This window comes from Capra hircus, chromosome 5, assembly GCF_001704415.2.
Source record: "Capra hircus breed San Clemente chromosome 5, ASM170441v1, whole genome shotgun sequence".
NCBI lineage: Eukaryota > Metazoa > Chordata > Mammalia > Artiodactyla > Bovidae > Capra > Capra hircus.
In genome coordinates, this window is record NC_030812.1 from 73,868,297 (window position 1) to 73,889,149 (window position 20,853).

The following is a 20,853-nucleotide window of genomic DNA, read 5'->3' on the forward strand; positions in this document are numbered from 1 at the left end:
AGGTTTTTCCATAAGATGTCACAGAAGAAACCCAAATGAACTTTTTGGCCAATCCAATAACTTCCCTGTGCCTCAGTTTCTTCACCTGTACAATGGAGAGAATAATGGTCCTCACTTAATTGTTGTACAGATAGAATCATGTAAACGGCTCAGTGCAGAATAAGTGCTCAGTAAATACGAGCTGCTGGGATTAATAGGACTAAATTTGGGGTCTTCTGATGGAGTGATTGTAAAAGAGAAGCTCTTTTTTAAAAACTGATATTCTGAATGTACACCTTGAGTTACTGGAGGAATCTTGCTATCAGGAGGCAGAGCCTGCCTGATAATGAATTCAGCACAAAGAAAACCAGAGCTCAGAGATGGGGGAAGGACTTAATCCTGATGAAATCATTTGAGTTCCTTGATTCAGCTGTTCCTGAAAGTGTGCTCCTGAACTATTCAGGAACATAACCAAATCTTTGTTTTTTTCTTCTTTTTTTGCTTGCATTACTTTGAGTTGGATTTCTATCATTTGTAACCAAAAATGTCATAATGAGCATCCATCTGTCCCTCCATCCATCCGTCCATCCATCCATCCATCCACAAGTCCTAGCTGTGTGGATTTAGACATATCACTTTGCTCTCCAAGACTTAGTTTCTGCATCTGTAAAATGGGAATTTCATCAATTACTTGATGGATGGTTTCAGCAATGAATGGGCAAGCCAGGTACCAAAGGCAGAGGAGGGTCTCAGTAAATTTCCCTTCCATTTCATCTTTTCTGTCTATATCCTGCCCCACCCCCGCCTGGAAAGTCAAAAGAGGATCCACACCCTACCAGACCTTGCTCCTTCAGCAGCAGAATCTGATTGGTACAGCCTTTATTGTTTCTCTGTCATTTTCCAGAATATTGGTGTCATGAGAGGACCACAGGGAATGGGGGAGTAAAAAATAACATAAACAAACTGAACAGAAAGGCAGGAGGGCAGCGAGAGGGGCTGAGATCGGGTGTTCAGGGCAGAGAGGAGCAAGATCCGGGCAGTCAGAGCCTCTTAGCTTTCAGCCACCAGAGTGGAAAATTCTGCAAAAGAAAATGACAGAGGTGAGTCAGAGGGGGACGGCGGCCTGGGGCACTGGCTGGGACCTGACCACGGGAGACGCCCCCCCCCCCCCCCGCCCACACACACCCTCCAGCTCTGCTGCATGGTGTTTTTTCTTGATTCTCAAATATGCTGCAGAAGAAAGAGCTAGAGTGATGGAGGGAGTGAGCATGGGGATGAATGAATGAATGAGTGAATGACTGAGGTGAGATGGGAAATGATGCACCTGCCACATTTTTTGTGTCATGATGTCATGTCACCCACAAATTTTAGTAATAACTACAATAATAACAGCCATGATAGTTTTCTGAATGTTTATCACATACCAGTCAGTTTTCTAAGTACTTTATATACAACATCTTATTTAACTGACAAAAATCCCATGATGTGCATTTTATCATTATTCCCATTCTACAGAGAGGAAAGGAAACAGAGGCTCAGAGTCCAGCAAAGTCTATGGGGTCACACAGCTAGAAAGAAGCACAGCCAGGCTTCAGATCTCTTTCTTAGTGCTTGGTTTTTAGCTCCTCTTCTGAGCTCTTTCTTAGCCCCTAGGTTTAACCCATGAGGGTCACCACCAGAATCTTGAGAATACAGAGTCCCAGGCCCTTGCTACAGAATTTTTGACTCAGAAGGTCTGGGGAGGGATGAGTTATTATATTTGTCAAAAGGTGATTCTGGTGAACAGCCAAGTTCAGAAACAGCTGTGTGCTTCTCCTCCTCTGGGGGACCGAGCCACGCCCTGGAGGAGACTGACCATGTGACTTCTGTACACAGCTCAGAGGGGTGAGCGCGTCCTGGTGCTCAGAATGAGGTGGGCTCTGTCTCACATGCACGCATGCTAAGTTGCTCCAGCCATGTTCAACTCTTTACAACCCCATGGACCTGCCAGATTCCTCTGGGATACTCCAGGCAAGAATGTTGGAGTGGGTTGCCGTGCCTTCTTCCAGGGGATCTTCCTGACCCAGGATCAAACCTGCATCTCTTACGTCTCCTGAACTGGCAGGTGGGTTCTTAACCACTAGCGCCACCTGGGAAGCCCCTGTCTCACACAGCTCCTCATTTAAGCATCACAAACACTAGGGAACTGGGAGTTATTATCCCCATTTTACAGAGAGGCAAACTGAGGACCAGAGAGCAGAAGCGACTTTTCAGTGACTTCAGGTAATAATTGGCTGAGGATTCAAGCTCTGGGATCCAGATCCCTCCATGTGGGCTTGCCTGCCAGTCCATGGTGGTCACCCCCTTCCCCAGCAGTGTACATTGGCCCTGCTTTGCCTTAATATTAAGGATGTCAGAGAGAGACCAGTGTTGGCACCAGGGGGCAATCAGACATCTTTCTAGTAAATCCAACTCCATTAAAATGAACAAAGGATGGGGCAACCAGATGAGGGGAGATGCAGGGGAGTCCAAGATGGTCCCTGCACCATAGGAGTTTCTGGAAGAAGATGATATCAGGAAGTGCTCTGTGCTGCTGGCCTTTTCTCTGAATCTCAAGCATGCCGAGGGCATTCACACCCCAGGATCTTTGCACCTGCCATTCTTGTTGCCTGGTACATTCTCCAGGCTTCCTCACGGCCAGTTCCTTCTCACTCACCTGGTCTCAGCTCAGATGTCACCTCTCAAGGGGCCTTCTCTGACCCCTCTGGTACAAGCAGTGACCCACCCCTACTGAGACCCTCTTTGCTATCACCATTTATTTATTAGCTTCGCAGCACTCCCCACTCTCAGAATACTTCTGAGTCTATTCTTGCTTATTCACTTGCTGTCTGCTTCCTGCATTGGACCCTCTCAGACTTTGTTTCCTCCATCCCACCTCTTGGCTCTGCATCTGACACCAAGGGGACCACATGTGTTTGTGAAAAGATGGGAGAGGCACAGAGACTCTGTGTTCCCAGCAAGAAGAGGTGCCTTCTATTTAAAGCATCAACAAAACCCTCAGAGAAAAGGTAGCTTTTGATATAGGCATATAGGCAGATGCAGGATTCCCATAGGAGAAAGCAGAGGGAGGGGTCTAGTCTCGGAGGGCAGGAAGCAATGGTGTGTATTTGGGGAAGACTCAGTAGTCGTGCTGGGCTGGCCTCTTGCATGATAAGACAAGCTCAGCTAGAGAGGCCTGGGCCCTTGAATCTGGCTCTTTCCCTTGTGGGCTGTGTGACCTTAGACAAGGCGCTGAGCCTCTCTGAGCCCCACTAGCATCCTCTGTAAAAGACAGCTCTGCTTCTGACTCAGAGGCCATCAGAAGAGAAGTGCTGGTGCACAGGAGGCCTCAGCCCCTTCTGGCAGTTCTTCCACCCTCCCTGCTCCATGTGTTCTCAACTATGGGGTCCTCGTGTGCTGGTCAGTAGGGTTTCTGCTCAGCAGTCAGGTCATCTGAGACCTTTATTTGGAAGATTTGCTTTAGGAGAGTCTTCCCTGTTGTTTTTCTCTCCAAGAAACGAGAGAAGACAGAAGGAGTCGGCCACCCTCTCCAATATGTGTCTTTGAGATGCCATGTCCCCAGCCTGCCAGACACTGGGGGACCCTCAGGTAAGGCCCCGTCACCTCTGGAAACGCAGGTGTGATGTGGGGACAGCACAGGTGGGGACTGAGAAGGCTTTGAGGCTCAGGCTGGCCCTGTTTGCTGGGCGTCTGCTCCCGTCTGGCCCTGGAGTGAAGGGAGAGGGCAGTAACAATTCCTAGTCAGAGACAAACAAAAAACTGAATGAGAAGTGGCTTCAAAAAGGCCACAAGAGGTATCTGGGGCTCCCCTGAGGTTCGTCCTGTCCTCCCCAGGCTTGGTATGAAACATACTGTGAAAACCTCCCAGGGTAATTTCTTCAATGCACATGGTTATGTAAAATGTTATCACTGGGGATGCTGGGCTATTGTTGGACCTACAAAGTTAGAAGGATTTAAAAAATCACCAAGTGAGAAAACAAAACTGCTTAAACCAACACATGCTATCATCATGGAAGTGACCTGCCATTGACCCCGCCAGGTGGAGGGCTCCTCATCTTTTGGGGATTTGACCTGGGAAATGGACACCACCCTCTCCTGTCCCCAGCTAGTCCCTGAGGCCAGGAAAGTCAGGCGACCTGGAAGTGGGGGCCTGGGGATCAAATCAAGGTGAGAGAGGGGAAGAGGTCTCCTGCTCATCCTGAAAACCCTCAGGGTGGTGGGCTAAGGGATCACAGTGAACGTCAGGAATGGAACCCATCATCAAACACTAAAAATTCCTCCCACAGTCCAGGCATCAAAGCGTCCGCTTTCTCACCAGGGGCTCCTCTGAACCTACAGCACCCTACTAAGGCAGGTGGTTCTTTTGAAATGATTTTTTTTTTTTTTTTGGCTGCACAGTGAGACCTGTGGGATTTTAGTTCCCTGACCAGGGATTGACCCTGTGCCCCCTGCATTGAAAGCACAGTGTCTTAACCACTGGACCACCAGGGAAGCCCCAAGATACCTTTTACCATTAGTACTTTGATTAATATTGCCCTTTTCTATAGAATTTAAAAATTCTTATTTTTATCCTCCGTGGGAAGCATTTTTGCATTTATCATCTCATTAAGTTCTCACTTCCTCCATGGGAGAGTGGCTTTTGTCTGCATTTTATAGGTGGGGAAACTGAGGCTGCAGTCCAGTTGCATGACCAAGATCGCATAGAGGACATGATTCAAACTTCCCCCTTTACCCTGGAGGTTTCCGACCTACTTTGACCTGGGTCTAGAGTAACACAGGCGCCAGCTCAAATATCGCCACCCCATGACTGTCATATTAGCTGTTTTTTATTTACTTCATGGAACTGATCACTCTCTGAAATTATCTTACTTATGTAATTGCTTATCTCTTTCAGTCTCCCCCTACCACAGTGTAAACCCCCAGGGGTCAGGGGGCACTCTCTCTCTTGCTCACAACTCTCTTAGCAATAGAACAGACCTGGCCCCCAGCAGATGCCTGTAAACAAATGCCAAATGGGTGGACAGATGGATGGATGGATGGCATGGCTCATAAGTGCTCCTTAGGTGTTCAACAAGTACTGACTTTCTGCATGTAATTCTCACGACAGCCCCAGGAGGTGAGTGGGATGATTCTCATTTTATAGATGGGGAAGTGGAGGCCTGAAGAGGTCAAGTTCAAGGTCACACAGCATAGAAGGGACAGGAACAGGGATTTGGCTGTGGTCTCAGGAACACCCCCTACATGAAGGTAGAAAGGTTGTTCCTGAGAAGGCTAGTATCTCACACCGGATGGAAGCATGAAATCTCTCTAGCTTCAACCTGCCATTTGATCTGAGAAATTGGCTGGAGCCCACATAGCCTGTCCTTAGTCATTGAGTCACTCTGTTCTGGGATAAAGGAGACATGAGTCTGCCCACCATCACCTGCTCATGGGGTAATTGTCAAGAGGGGTAATTGGTCCTTTCCATTTCCTGACCTCCATCTACGCCACCCCCAACCTTCACCCTAGAAATGACAGGTTCTTGGCTGCTCCTCAGCAAAGAGCCTGTCACCTTCACACCTGATGGCATCTGGGGCAGCCAGCGTGAAGGGGACCGGGGGCACCAACCACGGGACCCTCCAGCAGTAAAATGTCTGACATTTTGGAGCCTGACTATGGAGGTGTTTTCGACCCATGAGGTTTTCAAAAGCCTCTAAAAACAGACCTCTGGGATCCCCCATGAAGCAGTCAGGGTGTCACAATAGTACATGCCCTGGCTTTTTGCAGAAAACACAGGATTCTAATTTTGTCCTCCCAGAACCGGCAGCAGGGCACTTGGGAGACAAATCCAGGGCAGGGGTCAGCGCTTCTGTTCCTTTAGTGCCGCTCTCAGGGCAGAGCTCTTAGGAACCAGCCAATTAACTGATAGCCCTCCTGCCAAAATGTCTCTTTTAAAACGTCTAGGTCTCTCCTGAGAAAAAAACGAACAAGCAAACCTACAAAGACTCTGTAAAGTCCAGGTCAAGTGATTTGGCAGTGGAAGGCTGGCAGGGGGATGGACATCAGAGGATGGGGGTCTGGTCTTGGTTCTGCCTTCACTCATGTCCCTGGACAGGACACCTCACCCTGCCAGGTCTGGGTTTTCTTATTTGTGCAGCCTTGGGTCTAGAAGACACCTTTCCAGCTCCCCTCCGGAGTGTGGAGCACAGGAGCTGGGAGTCAACCGTCAACTCCCATTTCTTGCTTCTTGACCTGGGACTAGGTGCTTCCCCTCACTGTGCCTCAGTTTCCTTATCTGTAAAGTGTGGCTCCTTGGGCTGTTCAGAGGAAGCAGCTCTAAAGCCCTTATCACTGACTTGATCTGTATCTAGCACGCAGCATTTGGTAGCTGTTATTATCAAGATGCTTCCCTAGCAGTCAAGAACTAGCTCAAGAATGACCCTGGTGGTCCAGTGGTTAAGACTCCAGGTTTCCAACGCAGGGGTGCTGGTTCGATACCTGGTTGGGGAACAAAGATCCCACATACCCTGAGGTGGGGGGAAAAAGGATGCTTCTACGGCTCCAGCTAGTTTAAAACCAAACCCATGAAATGCCTGGCTGCTGCCCGGCAAGGGGGTGTGTGGGGGGGGTGGGTGACACCACAGATGGCCCCATCACCTTTATTTCTTGCCCCCAGCCCGGCCCCTGCCATTTCCTGTCCCGTCTGGCACTTGCTGACAACCTTCCAGCAATCCTGGAAGCTGGGTCTGAGTCTTGTTCTAACACATCCTGGCTGGGCTGGGTGGCCTTAGGTCACTACCTACCTTTCCGAGCCTCAGTTTTCTCATGTGTACAATGGGTATGATAACGTCCACTTGCACAGCTCTTGGGAAGACCCGATGAGAAAATACAGATAGATGCCTGGCATATAGGAGATGGTGTATAAATGTTAGTTCTTTGGATCTCCTCAGCACCACTGGGACAGGTTGGGGCTTTGAAATAACAACCATAATCACAAAAATCCTGAGACTAAGATAGGAAGATGGAAACAGACAGAAGACACAGGAAGCCCAAAGAGCAAATCACTGATGTGATACATGTTTCTGACACTGTCTATACCATCTGTGTTAGGGTCCCATCCCTCATATGCCTGTCCACAGACACTCATTCTCTGCTCCTCAGTTTCCGCATCTGCAAAATGGGGACAAGGAGAGTATCTCCTCGTAGGGTGACAGTGAGGACTATACGAGGTACAGTGGTTCTTGGGCAGGGGGGACATCCAGAGCCCTTCCTCCCAGAGGAATTCAGGTACATCCCTACCTTCGCCAAGGAAACCTCACCTGAGGCCCCAGGGGGCCACCTGTCTGGTGTCCTCATCGTCTGATCAGGAAGAGAGGAAAGGTGGGGGGTGAGCAGAGGAGGGAGCAGGCAAAGGCTCAGAGGATGGGCGGGTTCGGTCCTCTCCTTTCCCTTCTGAAACTGAAATTAGCCTAATTAGGTCTGTCCCAGGTCCCTGCACTGTGGGGGTTGGACAAAATTAGAAGCTATTGACAGGTGAGCGCAGCACCCGCTGATAGCCTGAGGGGAAAGTGAGACGAACTTTGAGTCAGCGCCTGGAAGACGCTTTCCTCCCCTCTGTCGTGAGGAGCAGGATGAAGGCAGGCCTCTGGTTTATCACCTCGCCTCTAAATAGCTCCTGGGCTGGGTTTCTTATAAATCGGTATTGCAAACAGGGATCACTTTCCCACCCCAGAGGACGGGGAGGATGGTCATTTGAGGTCAAGGCAGAAGGCAGTGAAGAGTCAGTGAACAGTGCTGGGGGTGCCCTCTGAGCCAGGCACCACCCTAGGAGCTGTCCCACTTCATCCTCACCAGCTTTCTTATCCCCGTTTTACTTACAGGGAAACTGAGGCCAAGCGTCACTCAGCCAGGATGATTATAACTCAGGCCTGGCTCGTGGCAGTAGGCGTCTCTTTCTCAGAGGTTGGAACTGAAAGGCCCTGGGTTCCAAATTAAGCTGTAACCTCCAGGGCCAGAAGAGGGGACATCTTTCTTTCTCCCCTCGCTGCTGTTCCTTTTGGCAGGAGGGCGGTTATATAAGTGCTGCCTGCCCTCCCTTGGCTAAATCTTATCTAGTGCAGCATAAGGCTGGGAGTTAGGGAAAGTCCACACGGGAATAAAAGCAAGCATCTTGCTAAGCACAGAAACCATTTATAACTCAAATGTCCCAGCTCAGCCTGTTGGAGGGAGTGGCAGAGTCACCCAGGTTCCATTCGGCCAAGGGCTTGCTGTGTGACTTTGACGCTTCACATCTGCGGGGCCTGTTTTCACATCTCTTACTGGGGATCACAGACTCCGTCCCCTAGACTGTATTGAGCCCGGATGAGGAGGCAATGAAATAGGACAAAACACTGCACGCCTTGGGGCCCTGGTGTGCCCCTCCTGCCTGCCTTGGAAATCAAACCCCATAGGGGCTGGAGGGCTGGAATTACAGGGAGGCGGGCAGGACTCTCCTTTTGTCCTTCTCACATTCTTCCCGTCTTAGACTCGGTTTCATTTCCTTTGAGGATGGATATTCCACTATTTCCAAAGGATTTTGAGGTAGCTTATAAGAGATGCAGGTTTGATCCCTGGGTTGGGAAGATCCTCTGGAGGAGGGAATGGTGACCCACTCCAGTATTCTTGCCTGGAGAATCCCATGGACACAGGAGCCTGGTGGGCTGCAGACCACAGGGCCACACAGAGTCGGACACAACTGAAGCGACTTAGCACTCGCAAGAAAAAGCACATGAGACAAGAGGAAAAGAATCATTTCCAGAGTACTCACTTAACTCTCACAGCGGTTTTTGAAAGTGGTTATTTTTATCCCCACTTTGGGATGAGGACATGGATGCCCAGAGAGGGGAGAAGGTTTGACTGTTCACACTGCCGATAACTCACACACTACAGGTTGTGTTTTCTCCCTGACTTCAGGAGTTTCAGCCTGAGGGCTTACTCCTTCCCTCTCGCCTCCCACATTAATTAGGCTCCTGCTGCTGCTAAGTCGCTTCAGTCGTGTCCGACTCTGTGTGACCCCAGAGATGGCAGCCTACCCTGGGATTCTCCAGGCAAGAACACTGGAGTGGGTTGCCATTTCCTTCTCCAACGCATAAGAGTGAAAAGTGAAAGTGAAGTCGCTCAGTCGTGTCCGACCCTTCGCGATCCCATGAACTGCAGCCTACCAGGCTCCTCTGTCCATGGGATTTTCCAGGCAAGAGTACTGGAGTGGGGTGCCATTGCCTTCTCCCATTAAATAGGCTACTTAAGGATAAAAGAGAACAGATTTTTTCCAGAAGGAAGCAGAAAAGGCAAATGCCTTCAGGCACATGGAACCAACTGCAAGGGTCAGGCAATCGTTGTGACTTAATTTCTCAGCCATGGAAGCAAAAAGCAAACCATGGGCTCTTGAGTTGGACCCTGCCTGAAGCACAGGAAACGGGATCTGCCACTGGGATCAGGTTTCAGGAAACTAACTAGGATTGCTGTGTGTGGGTGTATGTACATGGGTATGCAGTTCCTGTTTACAGCGTGGGGCGGGGAGACTGCTGGTGAGAGAGTGTCGAGGCTTGCAGCAGGTCCCCAGTCCTGAGTAGCGGGGTGATCCTGGGTAAGCCACTCACTTCCCTGGGCCTTGGTTTGTACTCCCTTCCCTTCTCTGTCTGTACAATGAGAGCACATCTTGGGATGCTGTTGTGAGGCCTGAAGGAAGTGCCCATGAATGGTGCCCACTCTTCTCATCAGCCTGCCCATCCATGCGGGCAGGGATTGGGTACAGAGAACCCAGACTGTGGACACATGCAGGGTGGCAGAGGGTCCTGCTGGGATCTCTGAGTCTCAGCTTTGACTCTGCTATTGGGTGACCCTGGGCATGCTCCGTAACTGCTGAGTGCCTCAGTTTCCTCATCTGTAAACCAGAAGAGTGATGGCATCTACTTTCTAGGATGGTCATAAGGCAGTGGTACTCAAAGTGTGGTCCCCAGACCATGAACACCACGTGGGAACTCAGTAGAAATGCAAACGCTTGGGCTTTACCCTGGACCTAAGGAAGCAGAAGCCCTGAGGACGGGGCCCAGCCATCTGTGTTGTGGGCTGGGTGCTGCTGGAGACCCGCAGTGGGGGAGGACAAGTACTTGAGAAGGAACCTGACACTTCTTAGTCTTGCCTGTTACTGATGCCTGGATTTGGGGGCATCTTCCATCTTCTGCCCAGCTTCTCCTTCCTTTCCTACTTTAACTCTCCCCCTTACCAGCTCTGCACCAGGCTTTCAAAGGTGGCTGTTGAGAATCAGTTGACCACATCTATAAAAGTCTTTGAGCTTCCAGGAAGTAAGGAAACTTCCTTGACTTTACTTTCCCATCTCTTTCCCTGAGAGACAGGAAAGCAAAGGGTTATAATTAGAACTTTGTCTTTCTACCCATTCTCATCAGTCTGGGATCCTTAAGGACCTGGTAAATATCACTCACCTTCAGAAGGGCAAGCAGGTAGAGATGGAGGCAGTACCCCTGGTTCTGGAAGCCCCAGGCACCTGCTACATGGAAGCCCGCAGCCAAAAACGAGTCTCCACCCTTAGCCTGAGGCCCGCTCCCTGTACACCACACTTCCTCGTCATTGTATCCCCAGGCTGGACACATATACATTCATTCGTTCACTGAACTTTTCTTTTGCCCCTACTATGTGCTCTGTTCTACGTGTTGGGGTCAGAGTTGAACCAAAGTTCCTGCTTTTGTGGAGCTGACATCCACCCCAGAGGAAGAGAGAAGCAATAAGTCAATAAATAAAGTCATCTATGGTAGATGCCTTTTGACTTGGAATGAATGCATGGATGAAGCAGGCAGCACAGAGCACTTGCTTTGGATCCAGACAGACCTGAACTCAGATCTTGACCTTGTCTCTTCCTAGGCAAACCCTTAGCCTCTCTGAGACTCAGTGTCTTCATCTGTAAAATGGGGATAGAAGTAGTATCCTCAAAGAAGCTGGGGAGATGAAATGAGTAAAACGCTAAGCACAGTGTGTGGCACACAGGGGGCTCCTTGGAGTTAGATGTCACTGCTGTTCTTACTCAAGGTCACACAGCTGAGCTAGCTGCCAACCTGGCCCTCTGTCTAGGGGTGTATGCACTGGGGCACGTGGGGAGTCCCAGGGATTGAAGAGACCCCAGGATTGGTCAGTCATCTGACTGCTGATGTTAAGAGCAGGCACCAAAGTTCCATGAACTGTCCCAAGTCCCACCAGGAGCTGAAGGCGTCCTCCAGCTGGTGGACAGGGCTTAGATTCTTTGGCCTTGAGAGGGAGTAGGCAGCAAAGCAGAGAGCCTAAAATAGAAAATTCTGGGCCCACGGAGGGCTCTTTCTCTCATCCCGCTGCTTACTGGGCTCCATCACACCCATCCTTCCTGTCGCCCTCCAGAAACAGTATGGTGCACGGGGGCAGAAGCGGGGATGCGTGTCTTTGTGCTCTCATCTCCAGAGTACCAGATGTGGCCTCCCACCTCAGGGTGACCTGTTCTTGTTGCCCATTTCATCTCTCGCCCCTCTCTTCTGTTCTGCCCTGACTCCCACACTTCACCAGGTTGGCCTGAGCCTGGACTGTGCTGGCAGACAGACCTGGGTTTGGCCCCAGTGTCACCTTGGGCCCTGGAGCCCCTCTCCCTGCATTTGCATCTGTGTCCTCTGTCATCCTGAGGTCACATGAGGTGACGTGTGTGCAGAGTTCAGCTTCAGACCGGACACACATCCTTCACCCTGGGAATCATCATCTCTTGCCTCCCACCCTCCGCAAATCAGCTTCTAGTCCCTTTCTTAACATGCCTTAAACCTCCCAGCCTTAGTGCCTTTGCCGACTGATACCCAGCCCTCGCCTGGACCTCCCTCCACTTGCCCCTTGGCCTGTGGCAGACTTGCCCATGGTCTCTAGTCTGTCTCCCTCTTGCAGAGATCGTATGCACCTCCCGGCCTCTGCCTGGTATTTACCCTGTGTTTGTGTCTGTATCATAGAGCTGTAAGCATTGAGCAGATGGAATAGCAATAGTATTACAGCCACTGTTTACTGAGTACTTACTGTGCTGTGCACTCCACACTGCCACAGAATCCTGACAAAATCCCAGTGAGTTATGTGTTGTCATGTCAGGAAATCAGAGCTCAGAGGTGCCCAGCCAGGAAGTTGTGGGTCTAATTCCTCTTTGCCTCCTCCACTCCCTGGTACTGTAGATATTTGCTACCCAGTAAATGTCTTTTTGGTCTGATGGAAGAGTTGAATTAGGGCTTTAAGATCTGCACTGGGCAGGGGAGGAGGGAGGGAGAAAAGGAGGGAGAAAGGGAGGGAGGCCAGGATCTGGCCTGGTTTTTCTTCATTGTGTAGGTTGCCTGTGGGCAGCCAGCCGTGAAGACCCTGCCTAGGGCTTCTGAGCTGTAGCATATTGGCTGCAAATAAAAATGGGAAGGCGGTCCAAAGGCCTGGCTTGGGGTCATGGCTGGAACCAGGTTCTGGGTGGAACTGTCTGAAAAGTGACCCAGTGAGGATGGGGGTGTGGGGAGATGTGCCATTCACTGCAATCACCGGAACCAGCCACCTATTTCCCTCCAGCACCCTCTGCTCTGGTTCCTTTAAAACCACCTCCCTCCTTCCCAGACCCAGGAAGGGCAGCTGCCAACGGGAGGCCAGGCGATTCATTGCTTCTGACCTTGTTAGAGTTCCTCCATTCTCATTTCTGGCATAAAACTTTAATAAACTATGTCCATGTTCAGAATCCTTGTACCTTTCCCTAGGCGATTTTGTGTCTCTAGCCACTAAATTTTTACACTGAGCCCAGGCAGGTCTTAGGATAAAACTGTGCACACCCTTTGTCAGATGCAGGAGCCTAGGTGTGGCGAGCTGATGGTCAAGGTCACAACTGGTGAAGAGCAGAGAGCGAGGAGCGCATAGGAGGCTGGATTTCATAATCCAGCAACAAATGTGTAGTAAGTGTGCGCTGGGTGTGGGCTAGACACTGAGTATAAAAGGATGAATGCAACCTAGCTGCTATTAAAAAAGTTAGACAGGCATGCATATAGCACTTCTCTGTGCCACTGTTCTATACACATCGCTCATTAACACAGGCAATCCTCTGACAATCCAACGAGATAGGAAGCATCATTATTTTTAGTTCAGAGATGAGAAAACTGAGGCCTAAGGAGTTACTTGAATTGCCCCAAATCACACAGTGAGAAAGTGGCTGGACTGGGATTTGAACCCAGACAGCATGGGCCCAGAGCCTAAGCATTTAATACAGTTTCCTTCTAAATTGGCAGAAGGGAGCATCATTAGGACTGGCACAGATGTGGTGTAGCATGTTGGAAAGAGCTGCTGCTGCTGCTAAGTTGCTTCAGTCACGTCCGACTCTGTGCGACGCCATAGACAGCAGCCCACCAGGCTCCTCCCTCCGTCCCTGGGATTCTCCAGGCAAGAACACTGGAGTGGGTTGCCATTTCCTTCTCCAATGAATGAAAGTGAAAAGTGAAAGTGAAGTCGCTCGGTCGTGTCTGACTCTTTGCGACCCCAGGGACTGCAGCCCACCAGGCTCCTCTGTCCATGGGATTTTCCAGGCAAGAGTACTGGAGTGGGGTGCCATTGCCTTCTCCGGTTGGAGAGAGCTACTTGGTTCTAAATCCTCACTCCCCACTTATGTCCTACCTCACTGAGCAGGTCAAGCACCTTCAACCTCAGTTTGCCCCTTTGCAAAATGGAGATGATTCTTAAGGATGTTGTGATGCTACAAAAGATAAAGATGCTGGGATGTGAATGCTGGATAGATCTGAATGGAGAAAGGTGTGGGATGGTGGACCACCAACCCCTTGCCTGTCCTGAAAGCAAAGTTCAAAAAGCAAGGTCAGGCTGGATGTTTCTTTTCCTAATTCCCAGCTGATCCCTGGCTGGTTTCCCCCCCCTCCCCCCCGCCCCTCTGGCTCCCCTGCAGTGCTGGAATGGTATACCTGGGTGAAGCCAAAACAGGTTTTGAAACTTGAAGTTACAGGACACCCAAGACAAGATGCTGAGGAGAGGAGAGAAAGAATTTCCATCCCTGGAATCTGAGAATATGAGAGCCAGTAGGGACCTTGGGGATCAGTTGGCCTCATCTCCTTGGGTTACAGATGGGAGGCTGAGGCCCAGAGTAGGAGAGAGACTGCCCAAGGTCACAGAGCCCATTTGGGCAGAGCTGCAACCAGAACCCAAGCAGAAGTGCAGACAAAGTTCAGAAAATATCCCCAATTCTCTGGATTCCTTATACAGCAGAGAGAGAGAGAGAGAGAGAGAGAGAGAGAGAGAGAGAGAGAGAGAGAGAGAGAGAGAGAGGGAGGGAGAGAGAAGAGAGAGAAAGGATCTATTCCTTGGGGGTTGTTCAAATCTAGGAAAAATACCAATTTTTTCTTTGCCTTGCTTACACGACAGAGCTCTTAGACCTCATGGATTGCTGTTTTTCTTCGAATCTTGGAGACTGTGGGACTCCCCCCTCCCCTTCTCGTGATGGAGGGACACCGCTCTGAGTTCTTGGCATCCAAACATCCCAGGATCCATGATGTGCCCAGGTCACGGGTACTCACCATCAGCCCCAATCTTGCCATCTCCATCTTTGTCTCCAGCAGCCAGCAGCATCTTGGTTTCTTTAACAGACAGGTCTCTGGCATCTGGGGAGAAGCCTTTCAGAATGAATCTGGAGGAGGAAAGGGAGAAAAGGGGGAGGGAATCAGGTGAGGGTCACCTTGTGGATGGTGGGCTGGCATCTGCACAGGGGAAGCAGAAGGCTTGAAGAGGAGGATGAGCAGGGAGCATGCATGCCATTGTGCTGGGCCAGGTAGCCCCACTATGGCTGTGCTTCACGGATGGGTGTGCAGAGAAGGACAGGCTGTCCTCAGCAAAGGGTTGCCCTCACTTCTGCTAGGGCACCTGCATTTGTTTATTTATTCAGTCAACAAAACAAATACCAGGGTATCTTCTCTGGGCCAGGGCCATGCTAGAAATGGGGGCATAGAGTTGGTCTTTGGAAGCCAAGTTAAAAAACAGGGAGGAAGTCAAGTATTCCAAGAGAGGCCACACAGTGTGATGGATGCAATGGTGGGAAGTGGAAAGCAGCGGTTGCTTGAACGGTGCATCCATCCCACTGAGGGAGAGGGAAGAGTCAGGGGAGGCTTCCTGGATTAAGGGATGCCTGGAGGATAAACAGAAGTCAGACTTTGCATGTGTGTGCGCGAGCATATACGCATTGGGCATGGGAAGGTAGAAGCATTGGGCATGGGAAGGTAGAGGCGCAGGATCGAGACAAAGGGTACCCTTGTGCGATGGTTTAGGGGAGAGACAGGATGGCTGGGGAAGTCTCTACTTGAAAGGCCCCTCTCCACACCCTCCCCCTGCTCTTCCTGACAAAATTCGAGGCAGTCTTGGCCAGAGAGTTACATAAAGCACAGCTGGATTGGCAGACGTGGGCCAGGTGGCCGAGAGGGTTATGGTGGGAGGATTTTTGCTGATGTCATTTTGCCTTTTCCTAGTCATAACCTTCTCTGCCTTGCTCCCGGGACTCTTGACCCCTCAAAGCTGGTTCTGTACCACATGAAATGCCCAGAATTGTTCTTAACTGTCCTGGTACAGAAGGGCAGGGGTCTGTGGGATGGCAGAAAGTGGCTTTTAGAGGAATGAAAATCAATGAAATACCCAAGGGAGCGCTTTCTGTCTTGGCTATGGTGTTAGGCAATGAGAAATAGTGCCTCTCAGTGTGTATTAAATTATTAAGTAGCATCATTCCATTAGCAATATTAAGTGGCTATAATTTAACCTAGTTAGTTGCACTTTCTGCAGAGGATTTTATTCTTCCAGAAGCAACAGCAGATGGTTCTTTTCTGTGACGGGTGCAGAGAGCAGGGCAGACAGATAGGAACTTGGAAGCAAGCGTCCCAACCCCCACCCCGCTCCCTCCCCCAGAGCCACAGACAATCAGTCCCTGCAGGCCTCAGTTTACCCCAGCTCCTCCTCCTCGATGAAGCCACTCTTGTCTTTATCCAGGATATGGAATACCTTCTTCACATCTTCTGGGCTCTTTTTCTTCAGGCCGACCATCTGGAAGAACCTTTTGTGGTCAAAGGAGTCGACAGCTGTTGGGAGATGGAGAGGAGGGTGTTAAAATGAGGACAGAGAAGGGTCCTTGGAAAAGGTGGGAGAATGGGGGTGTTACAGCTGGGCCAGTCCTGGGGGATGGAGAAGCTACACCTCTGTGGCAGGGCTGAGGGAGTCCAGACCAGGCAAGGGGGCTTGGACCAAGGTCGCACAGCCAGGGGCGGCAGAGAGGGGCTTGCACCCAGATCTCCCTGGCTCCCCACCTCCCTCCACCTTCCACTATACCCTTCGCTAAGGGTAGGGGTAGCATTTGAAGGCAGAGAGGTTTCCATGAAGACTTTTGGGTGGTGGCTGAGTGGGGGTGGGCACAGGAATTGGAGGAAGAGTGACTATGATGTGTGTCTGTTGTTGGGGAGGAGGGTCGACCTTTTTCTTGGCCATGGATTGTGTGGCCAGAAAATGAACACGGAGAGGACAAGTTTCTCTCAAGGTCACATAGTAGGAGGAGGAGGGGGAGGACACAGAAGTCCTGGCTTTGCTGCAGAAAGCCATTCTAGTGGGAGTGGGGGCGGGTGCTGCAAGTCTCCCCAAGAATTCCCAGTTAGGTTTCCTCTCAGAGGGACAAGATGGGTCAAGGAGAGGTGGGTGGGCTATCGCAGGGCTCTGGGAGGGAGGCTTCATGCCCAGGGGATGGAGTGCCAAGCAGAAAGAAAGGGAGCCCCCCTTCAATATTCTGTACCCTGAGCTCTTTTTTAAGGACAACCTGGGAAAGTAGACAACCTTAGACCAAGGAAGCTGTGTGTCCGGGGTGGTGGGGTGGTGTAGGGGCAATCCTATGGAGAGTCAAGGTATCCTCCCTGGGCTGGAGGGGAGGAAAGTTGCTCTGTCCACCTAAGACACTAGATGGAGGGGGATGGGGACAACACCTCGAGGTGACCCCCGTGCTCATCCCCCTTCTGCCCTGCGAAGTGACCTCGGGCAAGTTTCTAATCCTCTGCCTCCCTCAGTTTCCCTATCTGGGGGACAGGAGGGAGGAGGAACTTTAGCAGCTAAGCGTTCAAGTCCAGGGCAGCTCAGAGACATGAGACTATCCGTTCCCCTCTCTTGGTGCCTGAGGAGACTGGAAGTTGCAAGCGCTGAGGATCCTCTGCGCGGAGGATGCTCTGCGCGCAGCGCTGAGCAGAGCAGAGCGCCAGCTTGGGGAAGGTCATCTCGCTCCCTTGCAGATCCGTTGAGCGGGGTGGGCTTTGAGCCTCGGAGAAGGGGCTTGGACATTCAGGAAACCAGCAAGGAGTAGCTGGGCGAAAAGAGCCCTCTCCGGAAAGGGGTCGCGGGGAAAGAAGCACGCGCACCTATGGCCCTTCCAAGTGCCTTGAAAAAGCCCTGAGCGCTTACAAGGACCCAGAGGTCCCGCTTTCCACCCCGGTCTTCGCCCTTGGTCCGGGACCTGACTCCTCGCAGAGCGGTTACCCAGCCTTTGGCGCCCGAGAGTTTCGGTTGTCCAGCAGGGCGCCCGGCCTCCTAGCCCGCTGCCTGCGCCAGGTCTCGCCGGGGCCAAGTTTGGGTAGTGCGGTGGACCCTCCTCCACGCTCCGCTAGCGCCCGGCGGAAGGCGTGAGGATAGGAGCGCCGGGGAAGACTGGCCAGCCGCGGGACCCAAGGGGGTGCAGGGGCCAGGGAGATGGATGAGGGGAGAGGGATGCGGAGGGGAGCGCGCTGCTCACCGGTAAAGGCCCCCACTGCCTTCTTGATGTCCTCAGCGTGGAGCAAGTCTGTCATCGACATCCTGCAACTGTTTGAGCGGGCAGAGCAAGTGCGAAAAGATTAAAAAGTGCTTTTCTCATCATTTCTGCTCATATGACCTGCGCTGCAGTGCCGCGCGCCGGGCGCACGCCCGTCGGCCTGGCGCAGAGCCAGGGGGCGCGGGGCTCGGCGCGCAGCCACAGCGGCTCAGTCCAGCGGAGCCGCCGATCTGTGCGGGCCGGGCTAGCCGGCGGGCGCACGGTCCCGCCGCCGCTCCCGGCCCGCCCTGCCGGGGGTCCTTGGGACCCCAGGGGCTGCAGCCAGGGCTCCAGGGGAAGGCGCAACCTCGAATTTAAAGGGCGCCCGCGTCCCCAGTTGGAGGGTTTTCCTGCCGTCAAGGGCAAGCAGGAAGCGCCGGCATGGTGCGACGTAGGGTCTGGGATCCGCGCACCTCCGAGGATGTCCGGCCTCTTCCAGTATACTGGACCGACGGGGGCCAGGTCTACTCCTCGTGGGCCCTTGGCCCTACTCCCGTTCTCTCTCCAGTCCTACCTCTGCCTCCGCTGTCTGTCCTGGCTGCAAATTTATGCTGCAGAATCTGAGCGCGGAGGTCTGGAAACCTGACCCACTGGGAGGTGAGGTGGCGGGGATAGGCCGGTGCAGCTAGGGCCCTCCACGGGTGCCCCATCCCACATCTGGTCAGGAACTCGGAATACAGAAACCGATTTTTTTTTTTCTTAGTCTGACTTTTCAAAGGACCCTTCTTGGATCCCCACTAACTACTTGCTTTCCTGGTCTCCTGAGCCAAAGTATCATGGGGGTCTGGACTCTTCCTGCCCCTATAAACCGTATGGGGGAGGGGAGGGTGGCAGAAGGTACTTGCCCTCTGTGCACTTTCGAGGCCCACTCTTGGGGAGCTGGTGCCACCCTCAGACCACACTTCTGAGACACAGGTTTTATGGCCCCAACTTCCTCTGTGGGAAACATGACGCTGCCTGACCTTTATGCAGCCAGACTGATTGCTGCCTTTCCCAGGGTTCCCTGAGGGTTCAGGCTGCAACCAGCTGTCTCTAAAATGTGCAGAGCACTGGACAAGGAGTCAGGAGCCCTGGGTTCAAGACCTGGGGCTGCAGGGAGTCCCTATGTCACCTTGGGTTGTGACCTTCGCCATCCCTGGGCCTCAGTTTCCCTCCACTTTGTTGATGGTATGCGAGTGGTCCTTTGTGGTGGATTCTCAACACTGACTTCAGGTGTGGGCAGGTGGGCGGGGCTAAGATAGTGTTTCTTGGTGGAGGAGCTAGGGAGAGCTGCCTTGCTACCCTGTAGTCCAGGTTCCCTGGCACTCACTGGCGACACTGTCTCCCTAGCTTGGTGTTGGACGGCTGCCCTTCCTGGGAACATTAGGATGCTGCTGGCTCTAGTGGGCCCCCTTCTCTGTGAGTCAGCTCCTTCAGGGGACAGCCCGCCAGCTGGTCTCCAAGGCACTGAGGCTGCAGCTCCTGTCCTGATCTCTCACTGTGTGAGGCCATCCCTGGACCCCTCAGCTGCCCCTGTTGCTTCTGCCTTGACTGGCCTTTTAACTTGGAGATGCTGGGCTTCTGTGTTATCATCTCAAGCCCAAGGCTCAGCTTACTTCAGGGGCCTTATTGGCAAATCTGCTTCCCCAGCTGAGGGATCCTTATGATAAACTAGTGGGGAAACTGAGACCAGAGAGAGTCAGCGAGTGGCATAAAAACACACAGCAAGGCAATGGATCAGAGGGATCCAACCCCAGCTCTACTAACGTCAAGTCCGGTGATCCACTGCATGGGGCTCTGCCAGTGCCCAGGACCATACCAATCAGGCCCCACGTGTCTCAGCCTCAGATCAGCTTCCGCAGAGTCCCCACTCACTGAACCCTTGGCAGAGGCTGGACGTCAACAGCCCCATCCTTCCCCGCTGCTTCTTCTATCTCTCCCTGCTGCAGAAGCTTCCCATTAACTCGACGCCATAGTCCACCCAGCCGGAGCATCAGATGATGTCGTTAGGTCAGCCCATCAGCCCTCCATACCCCTTCCTCCTGTGTCCTCTGCCCAGGCAAGGGCCGCCTCACCTGAGTCCACAGATGTCTGACTCCACCCATCTTGTTCTGTAGGTGGGCTTAGCCAGTGGGAGGAATTTGCCTCAGGTCACACCACGAATTAGGATGGAGACCCCAGGAATTGTACTCTCAGCCCTGAACTCCATGGCTGCCTGCCTCTCAGCCTGTGTCACCAGCCCAGCCTGTGTCTCTGGGGTGGAAGGGGACATTTGGCCATCCCGCCCCTCCTCCCCCCATCCTGGTCCAGCCCCGTGGCTGCCACTCACCTCAGATAGGGGGTGGAGGGCTGGAACCTGGACTGAAAGGTTGGGCCGGTGGGAGGTCCCGTCAGGCAGTGAGCCTGGGGGAGGATGGCCACCTATATAGGCTTCCGCTCTGGCTATTTTGAGAGGTGGCGCTCCCCTCTGTTCCTGGCCCCCTCCCCTTCCGGTGTCAGGTACTTCCCAACCACGGTGCTGGGTGTCTATATCACATTCACCCTCCCTGGGCCCCTCAAGCCAGGCCTATTAATAACCCCTAGTCCCTGCCTCCCTCCAGCACCCAAAACTGAGGCTCAAGCAGGGTTCTCCTCTTCCACGAAGTCTTCCATGAACACTCTAGATGCCAGTAACATCACCAGGCTCCAAAATCCCACAAGGAAGGAAAGAGAGCGCTCGAGCAGAGGGATGGAATAGGAACTGTCTTCCATGCATGGGGCTGGTTAGATTCCTATTTCTACCCAATCTTCTCCCTCCAGCCTTGAAGTACAGGCCTGTCTCCCTCTTGCTCTTGCATGAGTGAAGCAAACAGACAGGCTAGGGGTTCTGCGATTGACTACTCAGAGCTGTGGACTGGAGCAGGGAGTGGCCCCAGCATTTTCATAAGATGATCTAGTGCCTCCTGGAAACACATGCTGTGCATGTTCTCAGACAAATTCCTTCCTCTCTTTGCATCTCA

General features: G+C 52.2%; 1 protein-coding gene across 3 annotated transcripts; it reads right to left on the reverse strand.

The window, feature by feature from the left end:
* PVALB (parvalbumin) lies at nucleotides 826-20,246 on the reverse strand. 3 transcript variants are annotated; one of them, XM_013964098.2, is made up of 6 exons: nucleotides 20,184-20,246; nucleotides 17,819-17,886; nucleotides 16,001-16,133; nucleotides 14,592-14,701; nucleotides 7,317-7,455; nucleotides 826-1,058 (listed from the first exon to the last, which is right to left on the reverse strand). In XM_013964098.2, exons 2-5 carry the CDS (start codon nucleotides 17,877-17,879, stop codon nucleotides 7,361-7,363), a joined length of 399 nt encoding a protein of 132 aa, XP_013819552.1. In that variant the 5' UTR covers nucleotides 17,880-17,886; nucleotides 20,184-20,246; the 3' UTR covers nucleotides 826-1,058; nucleotides 7,317-7,360. The 3 variants fall into 3 exon arrangements, with proteins under 3 accessions (XP_013819552.1, XP_017904593.1, XP_005680723.1); XM_018049104.1 differs by lacking the exon at nucleotides 20,184-20,246 and adding an exon at nucleotides 18,289-18,373; XM_005680666.3 differs by lacking the exon at nucleotides 7,317-7,455.

Coding starts and splice junctions, on each gene's coding strand:
- PVALB (XM_013964098.2), bottom strand. CDS start 17,879: ATGTCGATGACAGACTTGCTCCACGCTGAGGACATCAAGAAGGCAGTG. Junction 14,702..16,000: donor ATCGAGGAGGAGGAGCTGGG/GTAAACTGAGGC, acceptor TTCCTCCTCCAG/ATTCATTCTGAAAGGCTTCT. Junction 7,456..14,591: donor TGGCAAGATTGGGGCTGATG/GTGAGTACCCGT, acceptor GGCTAATTTCAG/TTTCAGAAGGGAAAGGAGAG.